Below are 21735 nucleotides of genomic sequence, written 5' to 3'. Positions count from 1 at the left end.
GTCACCCACTGAGCATGTTTGGGATGCTCTGGACCGGCGTATACGACAGCGTGTACCAGTTCCTGCCAATATCCAGCAACTTCGCACAGCCATTGAAGAGGAGTGGACCAACATTTCACAGGCCACAATTGACAACCTGATCAACTCTATGCGAAGGAGATGTGTTGCACTGCATGAGGCAAATGGTGTTCACACCAGATACTGACTAGTATCCCCCCCAATAAAACAAAAAAGGGAGCAAAACCAAAAGTGTTGCGTTTATATTTTTGTTGAGTGTATATAGCAGTCATTTGAATTTGTGATGCATTGCTATAGAGATGTTTGACACCAAATGGTTTAAAGATTGTAGATACACAAAATCATAAAAATGTTGAACAGTTTGTCTGCCGGCCCATGCTGAGGTTGTCCACAGAACATCTACTTCTATGTAGTTATACTGACTGATTATAGGTTGATCATTACTTTTATAAACTTCTAGGGTGAGGAGAGCACTAAAAGCAAACACAGTGCCATACACAAACTTGGTGACAGGTCAATTTTGTTCTTGCTCTGCAATTTAAATGAATGGAGGATACCAAAGTTGCAAAAGCTCACCCGATTTGTTTCTAGGTGAGAGATCAGATTTATAGTCGCAAGGGAAAGTAAATAAATAAATAAATCTAGTGACAAAATTGCAAAATTGGTAACAGTGCTGCCCTGACTGGTCCCTGCTTCCTGCTCAGCGGTGAATAAGGAGGCCCGTAATTAGCAGTCTACGACGGGGACCAGTTAGCGCTGCTGCCATCAACCACCTGCAGGACAACTCATAGCCCCACCCTAGGTTTCTCCAACAGCTCCTTTTGAAATCATACATCCTGTTAGCTTCTCGCGTATTCATGGACATTCTGCTTTTTCACAACTGTGCTACAGATCATGACAATATCTTCTAAAGTACTGACAGTGTCTGTTGTGTAAAAGCCCTTCTGATGTGGATAGAAAAAAATATTTTGCATTTAATTTCTAAATGTACAATGACTATTATTTGCAAAATAGTTAATTGTCAATCTTAATCAGTTTTGTTCTACACCTTGGGACTCTAAACCTACGGCCAGAAGGTAAAAGCTGAAATTCATTAGCCAGGGGGTGGGAGTCATCAACTGTAATGCAGTTGGTTATCCGCTGTAATTGTTTAGTGTACAGGGACTCTAAACTCAGCTGCGATTCACCAGTCAACCGACTGGACCATTTAATGATCTGACTCAGTCTGTTCCTATCCTTCAATGTCAAACTGCCAAACCATGCCACCAAAGAAAAAGCTAAAACAGATTCAATAAAAGCATGATAAAATAGTGTTAACATGGTTCGGCCAATGTGAAAATACGAGTTTCCTGAGACAGAACAAGCGCTGATGTCCCTTCCTACACAACGCCTCACAGTTTGCCTCAAACTTCAGCGAGTCATCAATAATAGTCCCAAGGTATTTATAAGTTTTCACAATTCCAACTGGTTGACCATTCATTGTTGTGTTGCCAGGTGTGCTACCATTCTTCCTAAAATCAATGACCATATCTTTAGTTTTAGATATATTAATCTGAAGATATGAGTCCTCACACCATTTAACAAAATGGTCAACTACAGGACCGTGGCTACTCTCGTTATCCCACAGCAGACTGACAATCACTGTATCATCCGCGTATTTTAAAATAAACCTGTTTTTAACAAGTTTAACTGTCCAAATACTTATGGGCCTCACTATGTACAACTAAAAATCTTCAGTATAATGCATTTCACTGCACAGATGACCTTAAGAAGCTCTGAACAGTATTTGTTCACTCTTACAAAACTGCTCTGGGAAATGTGTGTTTAAAAAAAAAATAGGGGGGAAAAATCCCTTCAGATTAATCATTTTTGTGACAACAACATAGGCTGAGCAGTTGTAAGAGTTCTGTAAAGGCTGAGTTTAATGACTCTACATTAGATTTGCCTCAGGCAGCTGGCTGACATCATGGGAAACAGGCACGGTGACATGCAAACACTGTGGACACTGATTCAAACCCCAGAAGTCGCTTTACTTATAACCTTTCATTCAAAAGAGTCCATTTTGAAGTTCCAGGAGACAAACGTTTTATAGAAAACCCCATTCATACAGCAGTCCTCACTCTTTAAAATCCTGTTTGTGTAACCATAAACATGTGACTGTCCAAAATTTAAGCTAAGAATCAGGTATAAATGTATTTGTGATAAGTAACATGGAGCTGCACAATGAAGTAAACTGAACAGTGCTTCATGGCTGTCTTGTAAATATGCTTGATGAAGGAAGATTAGCATGAACATTGTATGACTTTTTTTTTTATATGTAATACAGTCGTCACCCTGTACTCATCTCTCGGTGGACCAGCCATCGTTCACGGGCTGAACGAGACTCAGGTTACCCACATCATCACCAGCAGAGAACTTCTGGATACACGACTCAAGGTTAGAGCATATAGACATACTGAGAATATCATGATATTCTTCTTAAAACAAACTAACGTATGTTCACTATCTGCCTTCATTCAAATGCTCCAGAAAATGGCTGGAGTCACTAATTGGAGATCCTTTGTCATCACAGTGATTAATTACAAATCTGTCTGTGGATACAAACCACTATCAGTACATACAAAATATTTTTAACTGAGGATTAACGCAGAGACAATGTTTTGCCTTGACTATGGTCAGGGGCGCGCATAACTAGTACTCATGGCGCTCGTGTGTGCGAAACATCATTGATGCACGGCAGAGGGAAACCTTTTCCTACAATCAAGTCATTGCTTTCCACTTATGAAGCGTTTCCTTTGTTTTCTGCTGCATATCATTTATTTTTAGCATGCAAAGCACCATGAGTACCAGTTATGTGCATGCCTGACTATGGTACAACACCCATGGTTTTAAATACGAAGACAAATAAGGACCACCTCCCATCCCTCCAAAAAAACTGATTAGGAAAATTTTGCCTACTTGTATAACACATACGTTCATCACTTTTACTCAAAACATCATACAAGTGAATAAAAGTGCAACATAGAGCATGTCACAGCACAGGGGACAGCTCTTTGAGAATACGTGTGCAAAATTTCAGTTTATATATTTTATTACGTCCGCCAAGGACATAAAATCATCAGTGTTTATTATTTGGCTGACTGTTCTCAGGATTACATCAAAACTACTGCACGGATTTTGACGAAACTTCCACCACACATAGATATTAGGCCATGAAAGACTCCACTGAATTTTGAAGGTGATCCAGATTCTGGATCAAGATTTCAATTTATATAGGGTTTGAATGTTTACGTCAAAACTACGTACATCAAAACTACGTCACAGATTCTCTCCAAATTTGCACCAGATAGTTATTAGGGCATGGAAGACTGAATTTTGAAGGTGATCTGGATCCAGATTGGCAGACGTCAGAAATCTTGGCTTACTCTTGTTATGTATAGCAATGTTTGGGAAACAGAGCAGGTGGCTTTGTAGCATAGGCATTGGACTACCATCCAGTAGGCTTCCTGTCTGTCCTTGGACCAGCCAAGATCTTCATTGTCCGAGTCCATCCAGCTATGAATGGGTACTGGACTTGGCTGCTGATTAAGTTGTGATGGAATAAAATCCTGTTCAGGTGGAATCATGACCTGTCATCCACTGCACACAACAGAATCCAGTCATGAGAGCTGGCTCAAGGGGTCTCAGGGTCTGTATACGTTTTACTCTATAGGGCGCTTGTGAAAGGTGATGTAATTGGGATTTATAGTTACTTGCCTGTTCATAAACTTGATTTTTAACTTAGTTTTGTATGGTTTTCATATTGTATTTTTGTACTTGCTGACATGTCTGTATGTGTGTCAGAGTATCCTGATGGACACCCCGAACCTGCGGCACATCATTGTGGTTGACGACACACCGGCTGTGTGGCCTGATTACGCACGCGGCATCAGTATTCACAGCATGTCTGCTGTTCAAGAGATCGGAGCAAGACCTGAGAATGGTAACATTTAATATATTTTATCTTCTTTTTTCAGTAATGTTTTGTGTAAAATATGATGGGTAACATTTTTGTTTCATGTTTTTAGTGTGTGTGTTCACTAAAGCTGCTACTACGTTAAGTGGGATATTTTTGATTGGTTACCCAACAAATCTATTCTAATCAGCTTCACGTGTTCAACTATGTCTACATTGAAATGTGTTTAACATGTAAGATGCTAGCACACTTTAATCCTGTGTTAATCTGTGTTTTATAGTATCGTAGGTAAGTACCATTTTTGTTGCCTCCACCAAGAAGATATAGTGATGATTTTGGTGCACCACACTGGAACGTAAGCACTCTTAAGAGGACTGTTGGATTTTTGTTTTGTAGCATATTTAATTAAAAATGAACACCAAGAAGGAAAGCATGTGATGGCACATTATTGAAGTTAAAGGTTCATTATCTTAAAGTTTTTGCCAAAATATGCTTAAATACAATATAGTAGATCATTTCTAGTGAAGTTTCACAATTGTAAAGACAGTAAATTGTACACTTGGGACAGGACGGGGTTTGTACTTCTCTCAGTCACTGAGGTAAGGGTGAAGCACTCTACTGTTTTGTTGAAAACAATGTAGAACAGCAAAACATTCAAAGAAAATGCTGCATATTAATCACAAAGCTGATTTGAAGCACTTATGGAGTCATGAGGTTGCTGAAGAGAGGTGTGTGTAGATGCCAGTATCTTTGCAAGAGGACAGTGGTTCAAGTCTTTAGAGCCATAATGAGACAGATACAGAATACGTTATTAATCCCAGAAGGGCAATTATGTTTCTACAGTCCACTGGCCATCTGTCCACATTCAGATCTAAACAAACGTATTTGCAGGTATCGAAGGAGCAGTGTCATATATGGAAAAAATAAAGCACATGCACACATGTGCCAGGCAGGGATCCAAAAAAGAGAGAAGTTCAAAAATTAACAACAAATTAACAACAAATTTCTTAAACTGTCTTGCAGAGAGTTGCCCATACAGGATATCTTTGGCAGGCATCCATCCTTCATATGGACCACATGGCCTGTCCAATGCAGTTGTGCACCCATGACAGTGGAAGATGCTGAAGGCATTATGGCCTGTGTTGTGCACCTTGTCCTGCCAGATTTGGTGCATTAAGATTTGGTGTTGCTGGTAGGGACACAAAGCCTCACATCCATACAGTAAAGTGGAGAGCACTAACACCCAATATACTTTAAATTTGATGGTAAGCTGGATGCCACTTTGAGACCAGAGACAACCTTTGAGTTTAACAAAGGCAAAGCAGGTTTTTCTGATCCTGGCCTCAATCATCAAGTCAAGGGTACCATCTGATGACATGATACTGCCAAGGTAACAAAAACTGGTAACTAGGTTAAGCCTGGTCTCCTATGTAGATTGATGGTTCTATGTAGATTGACTCTGGTGAAGGCTGGGACAAAACATTGGTCTTTTTTAGGCTGACTGTTTGACCATAGGTCTTTGCAGCAAGCACAAATCGGGTGGTTATTGTTCGCAGGTCCTGTCCTGTGTGGGCTACTAGGACACACTTATCTGTGAATTGAAGGTTATGAATAAGTGCGCCTTGTTTCTTTGTCCTTAGTCTTGCAAGATTGAAGAGACCTCCATCAGACATCATATTTAGCAGCTTAATGGCAGAAGGAACAAATGACTTTGAATCACGGCTTGTCTTCCTGGGGGGAGGCAAGTAACGCCGTCCTGGTGGCATCAGTATAAAAACTCACTCGAGAGGACATGATGGTAACCCCCAAAATGTGAATCTGCTGCAAATTGTGAATTATCCACAAACCGTGAATTGCAAAATGTGAATACTGAAAAAAACCCTCATGAAACGTGAACGCACATCTCGAAAAACATGAGTTTCTTCACAACTACGGATATTTCGTGTCACTATAAATTAATTTTTGATCACTAATGGAGCAACCCACAAGAACAGGACAAAGTGTGTGCATTTTCTAAAATATATTCAACTAATCAGCAACCCATGCACTGCTTTGTTGATTTTACTATTTATTCTGCTGTTCTAAAGCTACACCTGAGAAACATACATATATTCATATACAGATTAGGCATACTGTATAGGCTTATTCGCAATGTGTGGAACACTTAGAATCATAACTGATGATAAAGCATGAGAAATATTTATATATTATAATTTAATATGTTTTATCAGAAATGTATCAAATGCCCAGTTGTAAAGATTTACCAAATTTCTATTTCAATCAGAAATTGCTCTTAAAAAAAAAAAAAAAAAAATCAGAAGTCAACTGTTTGTCCCCAAAATGACGATATAACTTTTACAAAGTAATATCACAGAAAAATTTTGCAAATATCACAGAAAAATATAAACTATGAAACTTTTATATCATGCAGCATCCTTTTAGTATACAATTAAAATTTTCAATTCAATGCAATCATTTTATTCAGATTCATAGTCTGAAGCAGAGCTTATAAATGACTACACCAAAAAAACAAACAAAAAAAACACATTACACAATACTTTAGTAAATGATAATGATAACGATAACATAAATAAGAACAAGTATAGCGGTGTACAGGTGTACAGAAAATATTTATCATGAATGATATTCACTTCTTGCGACTGACATTTTGCAAGACCTGCGTTCACGTTTTGTGGGATATTTTATTCAAGGTTTGCAGCAAAATATTAAGAGTTCACGGATGTTCACAGTTTGCGTAAATTCTTGTGAATGGTTTGCTGATAATTCATGATTTGCAACAGATTCACGTTGTGGGGGTCAACACATGATCGTGATTAATAATGCATTTGGCCTTCTGAAGGACACGTTTCTCCCAGAGAGAGTTCAGATCACTCTGTTGGGCTCCAATAATTTTTGAGCAGACCTTAACAATGCCATTCAGACAGTTTCTGCCCTTAAACCAACAAATAAATGAAAAAGTTAGCAAACACTCAATGTATAACAGGTAGTAAATGGAGTCTTTGTTGGGCCCTTTATAACAACTGACAATGTTTGTGTGAAATTTAAGATGTGAGTCAAATATGGTACTTCTCAGAGTCTACCGTTTCAACCTCCACTCCACTCAGTCATGTGGGATTAGCCTCGTTTTTCCTGAAATCAGGCACATGGTCCTTAGCTTTGGATACATTGAGATCAAGTAGGTTGTCATCACACCACTTGACAAAGTCAGGAAGTGCGCAGCCATGGTTTGACTCCACTCCTGAAGGAACCACAGCAATGCAGCATCATCTGAAAATTTTACAATAAAGCTGTTTTCTTTAAGAGGCATAAAACCGTGAGTGTGGAATATAAAAAGCAACAGTGAAAGAACACAACCTTGCGGAGAACCTGTGTTTGAAACCAGGGTTTTAGACATGATGCCATTAACTAAATCCTGCTGTATTCTATCTGTTAAAAAGTTTAAAAACAGCGATAACAGCAGTAGACTCGGATGAGGCGTACTGTTTGGATTATGAGGGAACATCAACTATGACATTATGGCCGTGTGGGGAATATCCCTATGCATGATCTAGTACACAGATGTGTCAGTGCTGATGACCCCAAGCACCTCAAAAGGCCAACAGGAAGCTCACAATAGATAATGGATACTTTTGGAATTTGGGGATGGACCAGAGGTCTACCTGGATGTTTACTAATCAGGACCATGGCTGGTGCTGTTGTGTGGTGGTGCACACTCTACATACCACAATATAAATATACAGCTAAATATAGTTGTCTGTTATGGTGTTTTTGTCTATTTATGACTTCATCATATGAGTTCTGTATGACATCATTATGAAGTCATACCAACCAATCACAAATATTTTGCTGATCACTATATGCTTTAGATCATCCATCTAGGCTTCACAGTTGTTGAGGTATACAAAAAGGATTTTCGGACCATAAACTCTTGACCTTGAGCTACAAACCTTTGACCAAACTACTCCAAAATCTAATCACCTCTAGATATTTATCCAAGTAATATCGCTGCCAAGCAGAGGTGTCAAATCCGGCTTCAGAAAGTAAAAACCCTCCCATGTGTTGCTTCTACCTGTGCACCTAAAACAGGTGATCTCAGTAATTAGCTCATCCACCTGCATGAAGAGCTGAACTAATTATAATCAGCTGGTTTATTAGGAAGATGGAACAAATATGTGGCTGGATTTTTTTATTTTCTGAAGCCGGATTTGACACTTCTGCTGCCAAGTTTGAAGGAAATCTGTTGAGCTGTTCTTGAGTTATGTTGTCTATAGACACACAAACTCAGGCCATTAAAAACAATATCTAGCTTTTAGGGATGTGAATCGTACAACTCACGATTAAATTCGATTCTGATTCTTGGGGTGATGATTCGATTCAGAATCAATTTTCGATTCAAAGAGCTCTGAGAAATAGTTATATTACTTTAAAAATGTTTAAGAAAATGCAGCTTTTCAAGGTTAATCAAGTGATTCTAGATGTAAATTTACTTATCTGCTTTGCTCGTTCGGAGTTGGCTGGCAGTTTAGTGAAGCGCTGGTCAGTAGTCGGCAGATACCGCTGCTCCCCTCTTTTAGCTCCGGGTGATGGCGTGGCATGTGGACTTGCGGATTTGCGGAAGTGTTTCTGAAGTACTTGACTTTCATTTTGCAGATTTTGCACACTGCATAAGTCATGTCAAGCTCCTTACGCAGCAAATAAAATCCAAAATGCATTAAAACATTTGCCTTCAGCAAAGACGGTGCTGGCTGAATTAGGTCTTCGTCTGCCATGCTAAGCTGCAGCTCACGAGTGTTTGAAGCACGCCGGACCACCCCCCCTCGCGGGGACGCTGTAGTACGGAAGCCGTTGCCTGACAAACAGTACAGGCAGCAAGTAAGCAAGAAAATGTTTTAAAAAATGCTTTTTAAAAATCGATTCTTGGACATTTTGGATTGATTCAGAATCATAATAAATAAGAATCGCGATTCAGACGTGAATCGATTTTTTTTTTTTTTCCCAACACCCCTACCAGCTTTGTCACGTCACCGGCACACAACATGGTCAGAATTCTGCCTTTAAACAAGTGTCATAATCACTAGAAACCAAAGATTTCAGTGGACACATTTCCTGTTTTTTCCTCTTTAAAACATAAACAAGAAATGGTTATACAACATCCCCCACCCCCAGTGGTCAAAATAATACATCTTTTGGTTGTTGAAACACTGTGCCTTTCCAGTGCACACATCTGCATCGCATTAAGGACAGTATGATAGACAGAGTGAGTAAAGGATGAGACGGACATAGAAAAAAACTTTATCCATCTGCTTTTTTCCCATCTGTGGTGCTTTGAAATGACTCAGACAAAATGGTACCTTCATGTGTAGCTAAAGAAGGAATGGAGGAAGCTCTGGGAGGGAGGATGGACCACTGGGACACTGAGGACTGTGGTGTTTGCACAACAGTGCTGCTAACTTGACGTGACATCAGTACACAAAGCATAGACTCCTCTATTCCTCATATCCATGGAAAAGGAAGACAGCCAACCTCATGTGACTGAACTTTACCCTCCCTTCCTCTTCTTCATGGCTCCCTTCATCCTCCCTTTGGTTTCTTGAAACACGCACTTAGTCACGTTTGTGTTATGTACAATGCAGCACAGACAACAAAGAAAGGGCGGTAATTTTTTCAGATAAATGCTTTTCTGCTCAACTTGCATTATGGTATTTTGTCATATCTTAATAATTTGGACAGTCAAGCTTCTAAACATAGACCAAAGGCACCACTTCCCTCGCTGTAGTTCACCATTTCTTTCAGTGACGCTTCACTTCTATGGTCTTTGATTTCAGTCCACCGCAGCCTCACCAGGGACTTGACTGGAAGTCCCTCTTTGAAGTAATAAAATCAATTTTGCAATTCACTAGCAAGCAGTGACACAAACATTCAATGAGTAAGCATGTTGATGCACAGTTAGTCACGGGGAACCTGAATTTCATTGACTTAGGTATGTACAATGTAGAGCAGGTATCTCAGTGGGATAAGGAGTCGGGCTAAAAAAATGCAGACCTTGGTTTGATTCCTGTCACACTGCCTGTTTGAGACTTCTGCATTGTCTCAGTCCACCCAGTTGTAAATGGGTACTGATCTTGGCTGAGGAAGTAACCTGCACTGGGCTGGCATCTCATCCAGGAGGAGTTGGAGATTCTCATCCACTTCCCGCTATGGAATCTGGGGATAAGCACAAAATCCATTCATTAGAAAAAAAAACAAAAACATTGTATTACAATAACTACTTTCCAGTTAAAGACCCCACTGAATTGAAAAGGACAGAGATAAATGAATGTTTAAATGCCAAACATAGATTTGTGTGCAAAAGTCTTTTTTTTAATTATCCTTTTAAGGGTGATTCTTAGACTACGGGCACTTATTATGTCCTTTGATCATATTGTATGAAAAACAGAAAAAAGGGGAAATTTCACACTTTTATAGTTATCTTTATAATGAAAGTGTGTTAAGAAATTTGTTCTAGTAGTCTATGATGACTTTTTCACCTTTTTTCAGCATCATTATATGCAAATATTGCCGTTTTGTGCTTGTCCCACACCCAGACTTTTGATCTTCAATGATAAAAATGAATGGTAAAAAAATGTTTTTTCTAATGTTTTAAAATATCTCTGAATAAAATATCAGTAAAATAATCAAAACATAATTGGGGTATTCAATGTCATACAACTGTTGTGATTTTTTAAACAAAATGTAGTTGTCCCACACTATTGCCGTAATTTCCACCACAACACTGTAATGTCCCTTTAAACAGTTTGTATGAAAGATTGTTTGGGTAGTTTCTATGGAGATAAACAGTGACATCAGAGCACATGTATATAGCGCCAAATCACAACAAACAGTTGCCCCAAGGCGCTTTATATTGTAAGGCAATGGTGTGGTGGAAATTACATTTAGAAGGCCAATAGTGCCCGTAGTTAAAGAATCACCCTTAAATATGATTCAATTACTGTCATGCAAGAAAATGTATTAAACAGTAATTTAATGAAATGAGGAAGTTTGTCACTACTTTTGTATATAATTACAATTTCATGTCAGAGGTCTTATTCTTTTTAGTTATAAACATTTTAGAAAAAGCTTTTCTTGACAAAAGAAAAATGTACAGATGTTTTCTTATGGCTCAGGCTATATTGCCTCAGAAAATATCACGATAAACTGCATTATCATCGACATCATTTTATGCCATTGATATAATGAAAGTAGAGCATTAAAAATGCAAGTACATCCTCTCAAAGAGCAATAACATTTTACAGAAGAATAGAATTTTATAGAATACAGTTCTTCTTGTTCTTGATACAGCTCCATAATTATAATTATAGCGGCATCGACACTTTTTTTTTTTCTAATTTTACCTCTGTACACCACCACAATGGAGTTCATATGTAACAAATGACATATTGTAATGGTGACTACTTTACTTCTGGGAACTTTTAAAAAAATGTAACATTACCCATGGAAGAACTACAGCTATTTTTATACATAGCTCCTGGGGAACGTCAGCTATGATGTTTTGGCCATTTCTCTGGACATCATCCAGCATGCAGGTGCAAGAGAACACCCACATTTTCACCTTGGTCCAGCAGATAAATGGTTACTTGTGCAAATTCAGGATGGACTGGTTGTTGACCTGGGTGGTTGCCATCCAGATCAGGACACATGGTGGTTTTGTAGTGGGGTGGATGCAGTCACATGCAGCACCAACATATACTCTCAAGCCTGATGTTTACTTTCAGACACCATAAACAAGGGGACAAGTTAAATATAATTATTTTTGGTGGGCAGCACAGTGGCTTAGTGGTTAGCACTGTTGCTATGTTTAGCACTTTCATTGCTATGCTGATGACTGCTAGTAATCTCATCCACATAAAATCCTTAGAAGATTGCCTTGCATCAGTGAAAAGCTGGATGTCAAGCAATTTCCTTCTTTCAAACTCTGAGACTGAAATGATGGCTCTTGGTCCACTGAGACATCGGCATCAATTTGACCAGCTAACGCTTAGTCTAGGCTCGTGTGTCATACATCACACTGACAAAGTGAGGAACCTTGGGGTAATTTTTGATCCTATGTTGTCCTTTGACCTCCACCTTAGAAATATTACAAGGACTGCTTTCTTCCATCTGCAAAATATAGCAAAGATTCGTCCCATCCTGTCTATGGCTGATGCTGAGACCCTGATTCATGCATTTGTTTCTTCTAGATTGGACTACTGCAATGTTCTATTTTGTGGTTTACCGCAGTCTAGCATTAGGGCTCTGCAGTTGGTTCAAAATGCTGCAGCCAGACTTTTGACACGAAGCAGAAAGTTTGACCACGTTACACCCATTTTGGCATCTTTTCAGTGGCTTCCTGTCCATGAGATCAGATTTTAAGGTTCTATTACTAACATATAAAATTGTTTACGGACTGGCACCTCCCTCTTAGCTGACCTAATTAAACCCTACGTACTGCCCCGGGTTCTGTGATCTCAGGGTGCAGGACTACTTTGTGTCCCTAGGATGAATAAAAAGTCTGCGGGTCACAGAGCTTTCTCTTATCGTGCCCCTGTTCTGTGGAATGATCTCCCTGCATCAATAAAACAGTCAGATTCTGTAGAGACTTTCAAGTCCAGACTTAAGACGCACTTATTTTCACTTTCATATGGCTAACATACTGGCATAGTATGTTACTATGCTTTTTACTCTTTAAAGTTCATTATGTTCATAAAGAGAGCGGGCCGCGGCCGCAACTTTATCTAAAGTCTGGATCTTTTAGTGAAGCTTAGGGCTAGTGGCCAGCGATCACCTTAGTATTTCTTCTGTTTTTCTTGTTGCTTAATGCTGACAAATTATACTGTATTTGTTGTCTTTCTGACACGTGATTCTGTTTTTTCTCTCTGTTGAAGGTGCGGCTCCATCCAGAGATGGAGTGGTGTCTTCTTCTGCAAACCTCCCGTCCTGTGCACCAGCATGGACTCCCAAAATTTCCTGTATACTCATACTGTCAATTGTGTCTGTAGCATGGCCCAAGCAGAGGGTCACTCCTTTGAGTCTGGTCTGCTTGAGGTTTCTTCCTCAAATCAACAGAGGGAGTTTTTCCTTACCACTGTCATGTGTGTGTTTGCTCTGGGGGTTGGTAAGGTTAGACGTTACTGGTGCAAAGCGCCTTGAGGCAACTTTGTTGTGATTTGGAGCTATATAAATGAAATTAATTGGAAATTGAATTGTTGCCTCACAGCAAGAAGGTCAAGGGATTGATTCCCATCTGTGACCTTTCTGCATGGAGTTTGTACATTCTCCCCGTGTTTATGCAGATTCCCTCTGTGTACGCCAGCTTCCTCCCACATCCAAAGAGATGCAGGTTAGGTGGATTGGAAACTTTAAACCATATGTGTGAGTGTGTTTGTATGTGTAACCCTGCGACAGACTAGCATCCTGTCCAGGGTGCACCCCGCCGCACGCCCTATGCTGGAATTGGCTCCAGCCCCAGTGACCCTTAATGGAAGTAAGCGGTTGAAGATTAGTGAACGATTATTGTTGGTAACAATCATCATTTTTCCAGCCAGTGTTCTTGAGACAAATCAGGTGATGGATACGCAAACATTTCCAAGCCACTGAATATGTCTTGAATGTCATTTACATCAATCATTAAGAAGGCAAAACAGTGTGGTACAGAGGGGTAAATCTGTCTGGGGAAGGCACGTCTGTGCCTGTTGCAAAAAAGACACTAGTGAGGGAAGCCACCAAGACACCTATGACAACTCTGAAGGAGTTATAGACTGTTATTGAAGAAACTGTGCATTGTGTGCAAAGTGCAACTTTTGCCTGTTGCACCACCAGTTTCAGCTTCATGATGGAATAAAATAGAGAAGGACTTTCATACAAGAAAATCAGTTATATCTAGTTTCCCATGTGCCTTCTGGCAAACGAGCTGAAAACTTGCATCTTGTTTTTAAGAAAATCTGAGTGACATTTTACTCTGTGTGCTTTTGTCAAAATGAAACATGCAGCGAGTCACAGTATCATAGTTAAGTGTTTGTGTGTTTCCTCTGTTCTTAATACAACAGAACGTGAGCATAATCAGCCTGTGCCTTCAGATACTGCAGTCATCATGTACACCAGCGGATCCACAGGCATTCCAAAAGGCGTCATTATTTCCCATAGCAACCTCATTGCGAGCATGGCTGGAATAGCGGAGCGGATACCTAACCTGTGGTATGGGCACCACAACATTGCACCATCGTATCTTTTTGCAGACGTGATCTGAATTTCACTCCACCTTCTCTTCTGCATGTTGTTGTATTAAGATATTAACTCCTGTCATTTCCAGCTCTTCTCTTTGACTAATCTTTGCTGGTTCTGGCTTCAGTCAGTCAAACTGCGTCATAGCACTGCGTTTAAAGAAAATAATCTGCCTGACTAACTTCCTTCTGGGGTCCTCTGTGTCAAGTGTGCACGTACAGAGATGTGAGTCAGCAAAGAAAAACAGTCACACAAAAGAAGTATGTTCAGTGAAACAAAATATGTTCTCGGTATGATTGTATAAATCCTGTCTCGCTGTGTTTTCTAAATTTCACACAAATCCACTAAAATATAATAGTCTAATTTTCTATAGATTATATGGATGTTACTGTGCATACATATTAGGTACATCTAATGTACAGTAAAATTTAAAATATGATGAAAATCTGTTAATGTTGCTGTTAACACTTTTCATCTCTCGGTGGTTTTCAAGGGTCTTCAGGGACCCCTAACCTCTACAGTTTACATCTTACCTTCTCTACTCACAGCTGATTGGCTCAGTCAGGTGTCTATTAGCTCTTGATAGGCTGACCACACCTGATCAGCTAATCAGCTTTTGGCAGAGCAGTAAGAACAGAAAAATGTGCAGGTTAGGGGTTCCTGAAGACCAGGATTAAGACGTGTGCGCAGTCCTGTATAAGAACATTAACTTGAATAATAATGATGTCACCATGGTTACAGTGAGGAAGACACCTACATCGGCTACCTGCCCCTCGCACATGTGCTCGAGCTCAGTGCAGAGCTCATATGTGTTGCTTATGGTTGTAGAATCGGCTATTCCTCACCTCAGACTCTAGCTGACCAGGTAAAGTAAAACTGGAGTATAATTATTTGTGTATTTGTCATGATTATATGTTTGCCTCTATTTATTGGTGCAGAACAGGTGGCTGTGTGAGATAGGAGTTGGACTATCAACATGTAGAACAGGATTCAATTCATATCTCTCTGTGTCCTTGGAAAAGGAAATCACCCTTGTAACAGATCACCCAACTGTAAATGGTACAGGCTTTGACTGGTGAAGTAACCTATAATATACAGGCGTACTACCCAGAATTAGTCTTAGACTCTCATCCACTTCATGCTACAGGATCCGGAAATAAGCACTGCCTGGTTGTACTTCAGGACCTGCACAGGTCTTACATGCAGATGATCCATAATGGCTCTGGATGAGGTCAAAGCTGCTATGTGCAAGAACCGCAGAAGATGTGTGTGTTTCTCCATGTAGAACATCCAATCTGTAACTAGATCTCTACTGGATCTGCTGTGGCAACTGGAGGCAGCTGAAAGTCATAAAAAAAAAATGTCTAAAATTAAAAAGTTGAAAATTATAGTGTCTTAAAATCAGATGTTAATGTTTGTTTGTGTTTTGTTTTGTCCACAAACCTAATAGACAGATGATGTGCCCTAAATTTAAAATAAAAAAAAAAGAAAAAGTTAAAATTGTTTTTAAAGTGTAGGTGACACATTATGCCATGTTTTATTGAATATTTGAGAGTAAAATTAAACAAAAGTTTGAAATTTATTCTTTCCTGGTGCCCATTTGCTGAAATGATAAATATTCAGATTTTGAACCGTGCTCCACTAAAAACCAGGAACTTCCAGCCCAGTCACAACATTGGAGAAGAAGGAGGAAGTTACATCAGAACAAGAACCATTGTCTTAATAGCCCCATGAATCTATGGATTAATTAATGGATTTTTACAGGCCACTGACCCCCATTTCCATCGAGTGGTTTGGGTCGGAGCTGCACCATGTTTTCAGTGTGAGAACGGTTCATTTTCGCCAGTAAAATCCTTTTGATTGGCAGGTGGAAACACTTATATTGACGAGCACGCGCTTGCACAGTGTCCACGGCTTCTCCACTCGACACAGAGGCAAAACTGAGTATTTTCAGATTTTTCTTTTTTTTTTTTTTTTTTTTGGTAGGGGGGATCATGGCATAATTTCATCACGTGAGATGTTATGAGCAGATGAGGAACTCTGAGAGTATTTTAACTTGCAGTGAAAAGCGGCTCATTAAGAGCAAAAACTCGATCCATCAGCCACAATAACAGATTACAGCCGGCACTGTTACCTGGCACCAAATTCCCGTGTGACAAATGGACTTTTCTTCAGCCAAGACAGAAGGAATTAAATTATTTTCAGATGTCATTTTGTAAAGGTGGATAAGTTTTCAGATGATCTCACTGAAACGGACAGGTAAGATATTATTTACTCCTCCTTTGAATGATTTTAATATTTAATAATAATGTGTTACGCTACTACGCACAGTACATTAACTGTACGAGGTCTGTTAGAAAAGTATCCGACCTTTTTATTTTTTTCAAAAACCATATGGATTTGAATCACGTGTGATTGCATCAACCAAGCTTGAACCTTCGTACGCATGCGTGCGTTTTGTCACGCCTGTTGGTTGCGTCATTCACCTGTGAGCAGGCTTTGTGTGAGCAGTGGTCCACCCCTCTCATCGGATTTTTATTGCGAATAAAATGTCTGAACGATTTGGAGCTTTGCTGCATCAAATCTTTCCAGAAACTGTGAGAGACCTCCAGGTGGACACCATTCGGAAAATTCATATGGCTTTCAGGAACAATTTTATGGGGATTACACAGATAAAGGAGTGATCCAGCCAGTTTAAAGACCGCCCACAGCGTCTGAGAGCGTGGCGCACTCCGAGCGCCGATCGACAGGCTGAAACAACCAGATCATTTCCAACGTGAAGGCTTTGTTGATCCGGGACGTCGTGTCAGTCGTGTGACTATCCGAGAAATTGTGCATGAGCTGGACATGCCCCAACATGTCCTGTGAGGCTTCATCATGGCATTGCTTTGCATCATGCAGACCAACACGGAGGTGGTTTTGTGCCGCGCCATGGTGGCGCATCCCTCCGCTCCTCTTTCCATGAAAAAAACTCCTGTAACAGTGGAATGTGCCGAAAAAGTACTGATGTCCACGTCTTCTGCCATTGTTGTGTAAGTCAGACGACGTCCCGGATCAACAAAGCCTTCACGTTGGAAATGATCTGGTTGATTCAGCCTGTTGGTCGGCGCTCGGAGTGCGCCGTGCTCTCAGATGCTGTGGGCAGTCTTTAAACCGGCTGGAGCACAGCTTAATCTGTGTAATCCCCATAAAATCGTCCCTGAAAGCCATCTGAATTTTCCGAATGGTGTCCACCTGGAGGTCTCTCACAGTTTCTGGAAACATTTTATACAGCAAAGCTCCAAATCGTTCAGACATTTTATTCACAATAAAAATCCGACGAGAGGGGTGGACCACTGCTCACACAAAGCCTGCTCACAGGCGAATGACGCAACCGACAGGCGTGACAAAACTCACGCATGCGCACGAAGGTTCAAGCTTGGCTGATGCAATCACACGTGATTCAAATCCATATGGTTTTTGAAAAAAAATAAAAAGGTTGGATACTTTTCTAACAGACCTCGTATTCAAAAAGGAAACAATATTTATTTTAAAAATAACTATTTTCAGTTCCTCGTGTCATTTTTCAGATTTGAAATGTACATAACTTTTTCTAAGAAAAAAAAATCTATCCTTCATCACATTTATCTGATGTCAAGAACAGTAAAACAAACTTTAAAAAAAAAAAAATTTTATTAGTCAATTGTGACCATAGAGCTGGGAAAAAAGTTTATCATCTGCTGCATGCCGAAATCGCCTGCATTATTTATTTATTTTATAATTACCATTCTGTGTTCTGAACTCTGCCAATAAATATAGTCACTGTTGTCAGACTGAAGGTTTTCCTCCAAGGTTTCGTCTCCCTCTTTGTCATCTAAATAAGGCTCAAAACCATAAGGCTGTGTCCTCCACAGCTGCTTTAGAAAAACCTTCAGACTGGACTTTAAAAAAAAAAAAAGCTCCACAATAGAAAAGAAATTGCCCGAAAACAGCTCGACCTCCGCTGTGTTTGCAATTGATTTGGGCTTGAATCAGCAGGTCCTGTTCTTGTGATGATGTAGCAACAATATGGCTGCGGCTGAGGGCTGAAATAGAGCACAGGCTTCAGATAGCTGTTGTATATCATTCACCTGCACACTTATCGACTTTTACTGTTCAGGGTTTTTTTAAATATCAACATTTCATCATTTTTTGTGATTATTTGTGTACATTTTTTGGTGTCACCTACACTTTAAAAAGCAACCTGTTTTACCAGCTGTTTCTTTGAATAGTACAAAATTTCTGCTCACCACAGCCCTTCTGCCTACATTTTACAAATGCATTTACAGAAACAAATAAAAGCTTTGTTTGTTATTCCATGTACTGCCTGTATAAAACATCCAATGGAAATACCCTTCAGATTTTTGCTCATACAGTATATGAATGTGGTCATTTGATGTGTAGCGTCATTACTGGAATTTTTTCTTACTGACTTATTTATTTGTTGGTTTGTTTTTATTTTTTAGTCAACCAAGATCAAAAAAGGAAGTAAAGGGGACACAAGTGTTCTGCAGCCCACTCTGCTGGTTGCTGTCCCGGTATGTAATGACCATCAACCCTCAGTACAACACAATAGATTGGACCTTAAATGTCCACCCTGTGCACTATCTTCCTTTCAAGTCTTCATTTAAATTGCCTGTTTTATGACAGTACTGTTGCTCTGATTCTGGGTTTTTTTTTTTGTTTGTTTTTTTTTTGGAGCTCAGATTTTACCTCATATTTCTCCATATTCCAGTCAGCGTAGCAGTGACGGGCTGCAGGACTAGAACTGAAATACTCTGGCTCGTAGAACAAGTCTACCTCACTAAAGAATCAAATCTTGCAGACACAGGTGCTGTGGAATCTTCAAACGTCCTCACGATTATGAAATCTGTTTTTTGAAATCTTTTAATTTTGCTCACATGGAGACATCTTGTGCGAATGACAGTCTTTAAAAAATGGGTAGATGAGGTTTTTACCCCCCCCCCCCAAAGGAATTTATTCATTTTAGTTGTTTAAAGCCCCTTACATGATTTAACATGATTGAAGCCTACGAGCGCACAAAGGAGGAATTGTATGCCATTTGTGAAAAATCAGAGCTGCCTCTAACGCCTCATACACCTGTCGCTACAACTATTCGCGCACACCAGCGGCCGAAAGACAGTGTGCCCTGTGAGAGCCCATTCGATCCCTTTGGCAGCAGGTGAAGGCCAAATTCCAGGTGACACACATGAACATCCACCACCACTCACTTGACACTTAGAAAATGTGAGGCCATTCATGCTGTTACTACAAAAATGGTGAGCACGCAATCACTTTCGAGCTGCCTGTGAAATTTGTCTAAGTTCCCCCACGAGTGTGCCGTTGCAAAAAGCAACACACATGTGACGTGTGTGTATCGCATGTTTGCGCGTGTGTCGTGTTCCCCCCAACACATGTGGCATGCATGTGTTTCGCCTGGGGGGGACACTTACATAAAATGCCAATATGTATGCACAGATATGATCACATGGGGGCCGGACAGCCATATCTGAGCGCACACAGCACGACGAGGTGCCTGTCTGCTGATCGCAGCACACTGACAGCTGGAAATGACGGCTTAGTGCACACGACGTGTCACATTACAAACACAGAGATCACCCCCAGGACAGGTATACGAGGTCTGTCAATAAAGTATAGGTCCTTTTTATTTTTTTCAAAAACTATATGGATTTCATTCATATGTTTTTACGTCAGACATGCTTGAACCCTCGTGCGCATGCGTGAGTTTTTCCACGCCTGTCGGTGACATCATTCGCCTGTGAGCACTCCTTGTGGGAGGAGTCGTCCAGTCCCTCGTCGGAATTCCTTTGTCTGAGAAGTTGCTGAGAGACTGGCGCTTTGTTTGATCAAAATTTTTTCAAAACCTGTGAGGCACATCGAAGTGGACACAGTTCAAAAAATTAAGCTGGTTTTCGGTGAAAATTTTAACGGCTGATGAGAGATTTGAGGTGATACTGTCGCTTTAAGGACTTCCCACGGAGCGGGACGTCGCGCAGCACTCCCAGGCGCCGTTGTCAGCCTGTTTCAAGCTGAAAACCTCCACATTTCAGGCTCTATTGATCCAGGACGTCGTGAGAGAACAGAGAAGTTTCAGAAGAAGTTGGTTTCAGCATTTTATCCGGATATTCCACTGTTAAAGGAGATTTTTTTTTAATGAAAGACGTGCGGACGGATTGCAGCGTCGGCTCACAGACGCCGCAACGCTCCGCCACAGGAAAAACAGCTCTGTTGGAAGCCTTAAGGACAAGTTGGAACATGCCCAGCTGTTAAACAATTTCTCAGATACTCACTCCACTGAAAGCCATCAAAAGCCGCCTGGATTTTACAAATGGTTTTCAGCACGGCGGTGTTTTTCCTGTGGACCCGTCCGCACGTCTTTCATTAAAAAAAAATCTCCTTTAACAATGGAATATCCGGATAAAATGCTGAAACCAACTTCTTCTGAAACTTCTCTGTTCTCTCACGACGTCCTGGATCAATAGAGCCTGAAATGTGGAGGTTTTCAGCTTGAAACAGGCTGACGATGGCGCCTGGGAACGCTGCGCAACGTCCCGCTCCGTGGGAAGTCCTTAAAGCGACCTCAAAATCTCTCATCAGCCATTAAAATTTTCACCGAAAACCAGCTGAATTTTTCGAACCGTGTCCACTTCGATGTGCCTCACAGGTTTTGAAAAAATTTTGATCAAACAAAGCGCCAGTCTCTCAGCAACTTCTCAGACAAAGGAATTCCGACGAGGGGCTGGACGACTCCTCCCACAAGGCGTGCTCACAGGCGAATGACGTCACCGACAGGTGTGGAAAAACTCACGCATGTGCACGAGGGTTCAAGCATGTCTGACGTAAAAACATATGAATGAAATCCATATAGTTTTTGAAAAAAATAAAAAGGACCTATACTTTGACAGCCCTCGTATAAATAATTACGACAATACCTACATACACAATTGCGTAATAAATAACTAAAATGAATGACCACAGCCCGAAAAAGCGACATGGGCCCGTCCACCTGTAGGTTCACCACCTGCAGAGGGGGCCACGGGGGTCGGGTGCAGAGAGGACTGGGTGGCGGTTGAGGGCGGGTGGCCCGGCGGCCCGGTCCGCGCTCACAGCCTCTGGCTGTCGGGATGTGGAATGTCACCTCGCTGGGGGGGGAAGGAGCCTGAGCTTGTGAGGTAGGTTGAGAGGTACCGACGAGAGATAGTCACGCTCACCTCCACGCACAGCTTGTGCTCTGGTACCCAACTCCTGGAGAGGGGCTGGGCGCTCCACTTTTCTGGCGTTGCCCATGGGGAGAGGCGGCAGGCAGGGGTAGCATTGCTCCCCAGCTCAATCGCCATGTGTTGGAGTTCACCCCGGTGAACGAGAGGGTCGCATCCCTATGCCTTCGGGTCGGGGACAGGTCTCTCACTGTTGTCTCGGCCTACAGCTGAGTACCTGACCTTCTT

General features: G+C 40.8%; 1 protein-coding gene across 3 annotated transcripts in view; it reads left to right on the top strand.

Annotated features, from left to right (window-relative positions):
• Positions 1-21735, top strand: part of acsl3a (acyl-CoA synthetase long chain family member 3a) — a 110365-nt gene that overhangs the window by 44475 nt on the left and 44155 nt on the right. For all 3 annotated transcript variants that reach the window (XM_034167824.1, XM_034167823.1, XM_034167822.1), the window contains 5 exons: positions 2345-2454; positions 3862-4000; positions 14077-14224; positions 14993-15116; positions 18736-18807. In XM_034167824.1, coding sequence (XP_034023715.1) covers positions 2345-2454; positions 3862-4000; positions 14077-14224; positions 14993-15116; positions 18736-18807 — 593 coding nt within the window. The remainder of the gene's footprint in view (positions 1-2344; positions 2455-3861; positions 4001-14076; positions 14225-14992; positions 15117-18735; positions 18808-21735) is intronic.

Source organism: Thalassophryne amazonica, chromosome 4, assembly GCF_902500255.1.
Source record: "Thalassophryne amazonica chromosome 4, fThaAma1.1, whole genome shotgun sequence".
NCBI classification, from domain to species: domain Eukaryota; kingdom Metazoa; phylum Chordata; class Actinopteri; order Batrachoidiformes; family Batrachoididae; genus Thalassophryne; species Thalassophryne amazonica.
Note: the sequence above shows the minus strand (reverse complement) of the source record. Positions and strands in the feature narration are given on the sequence as shown.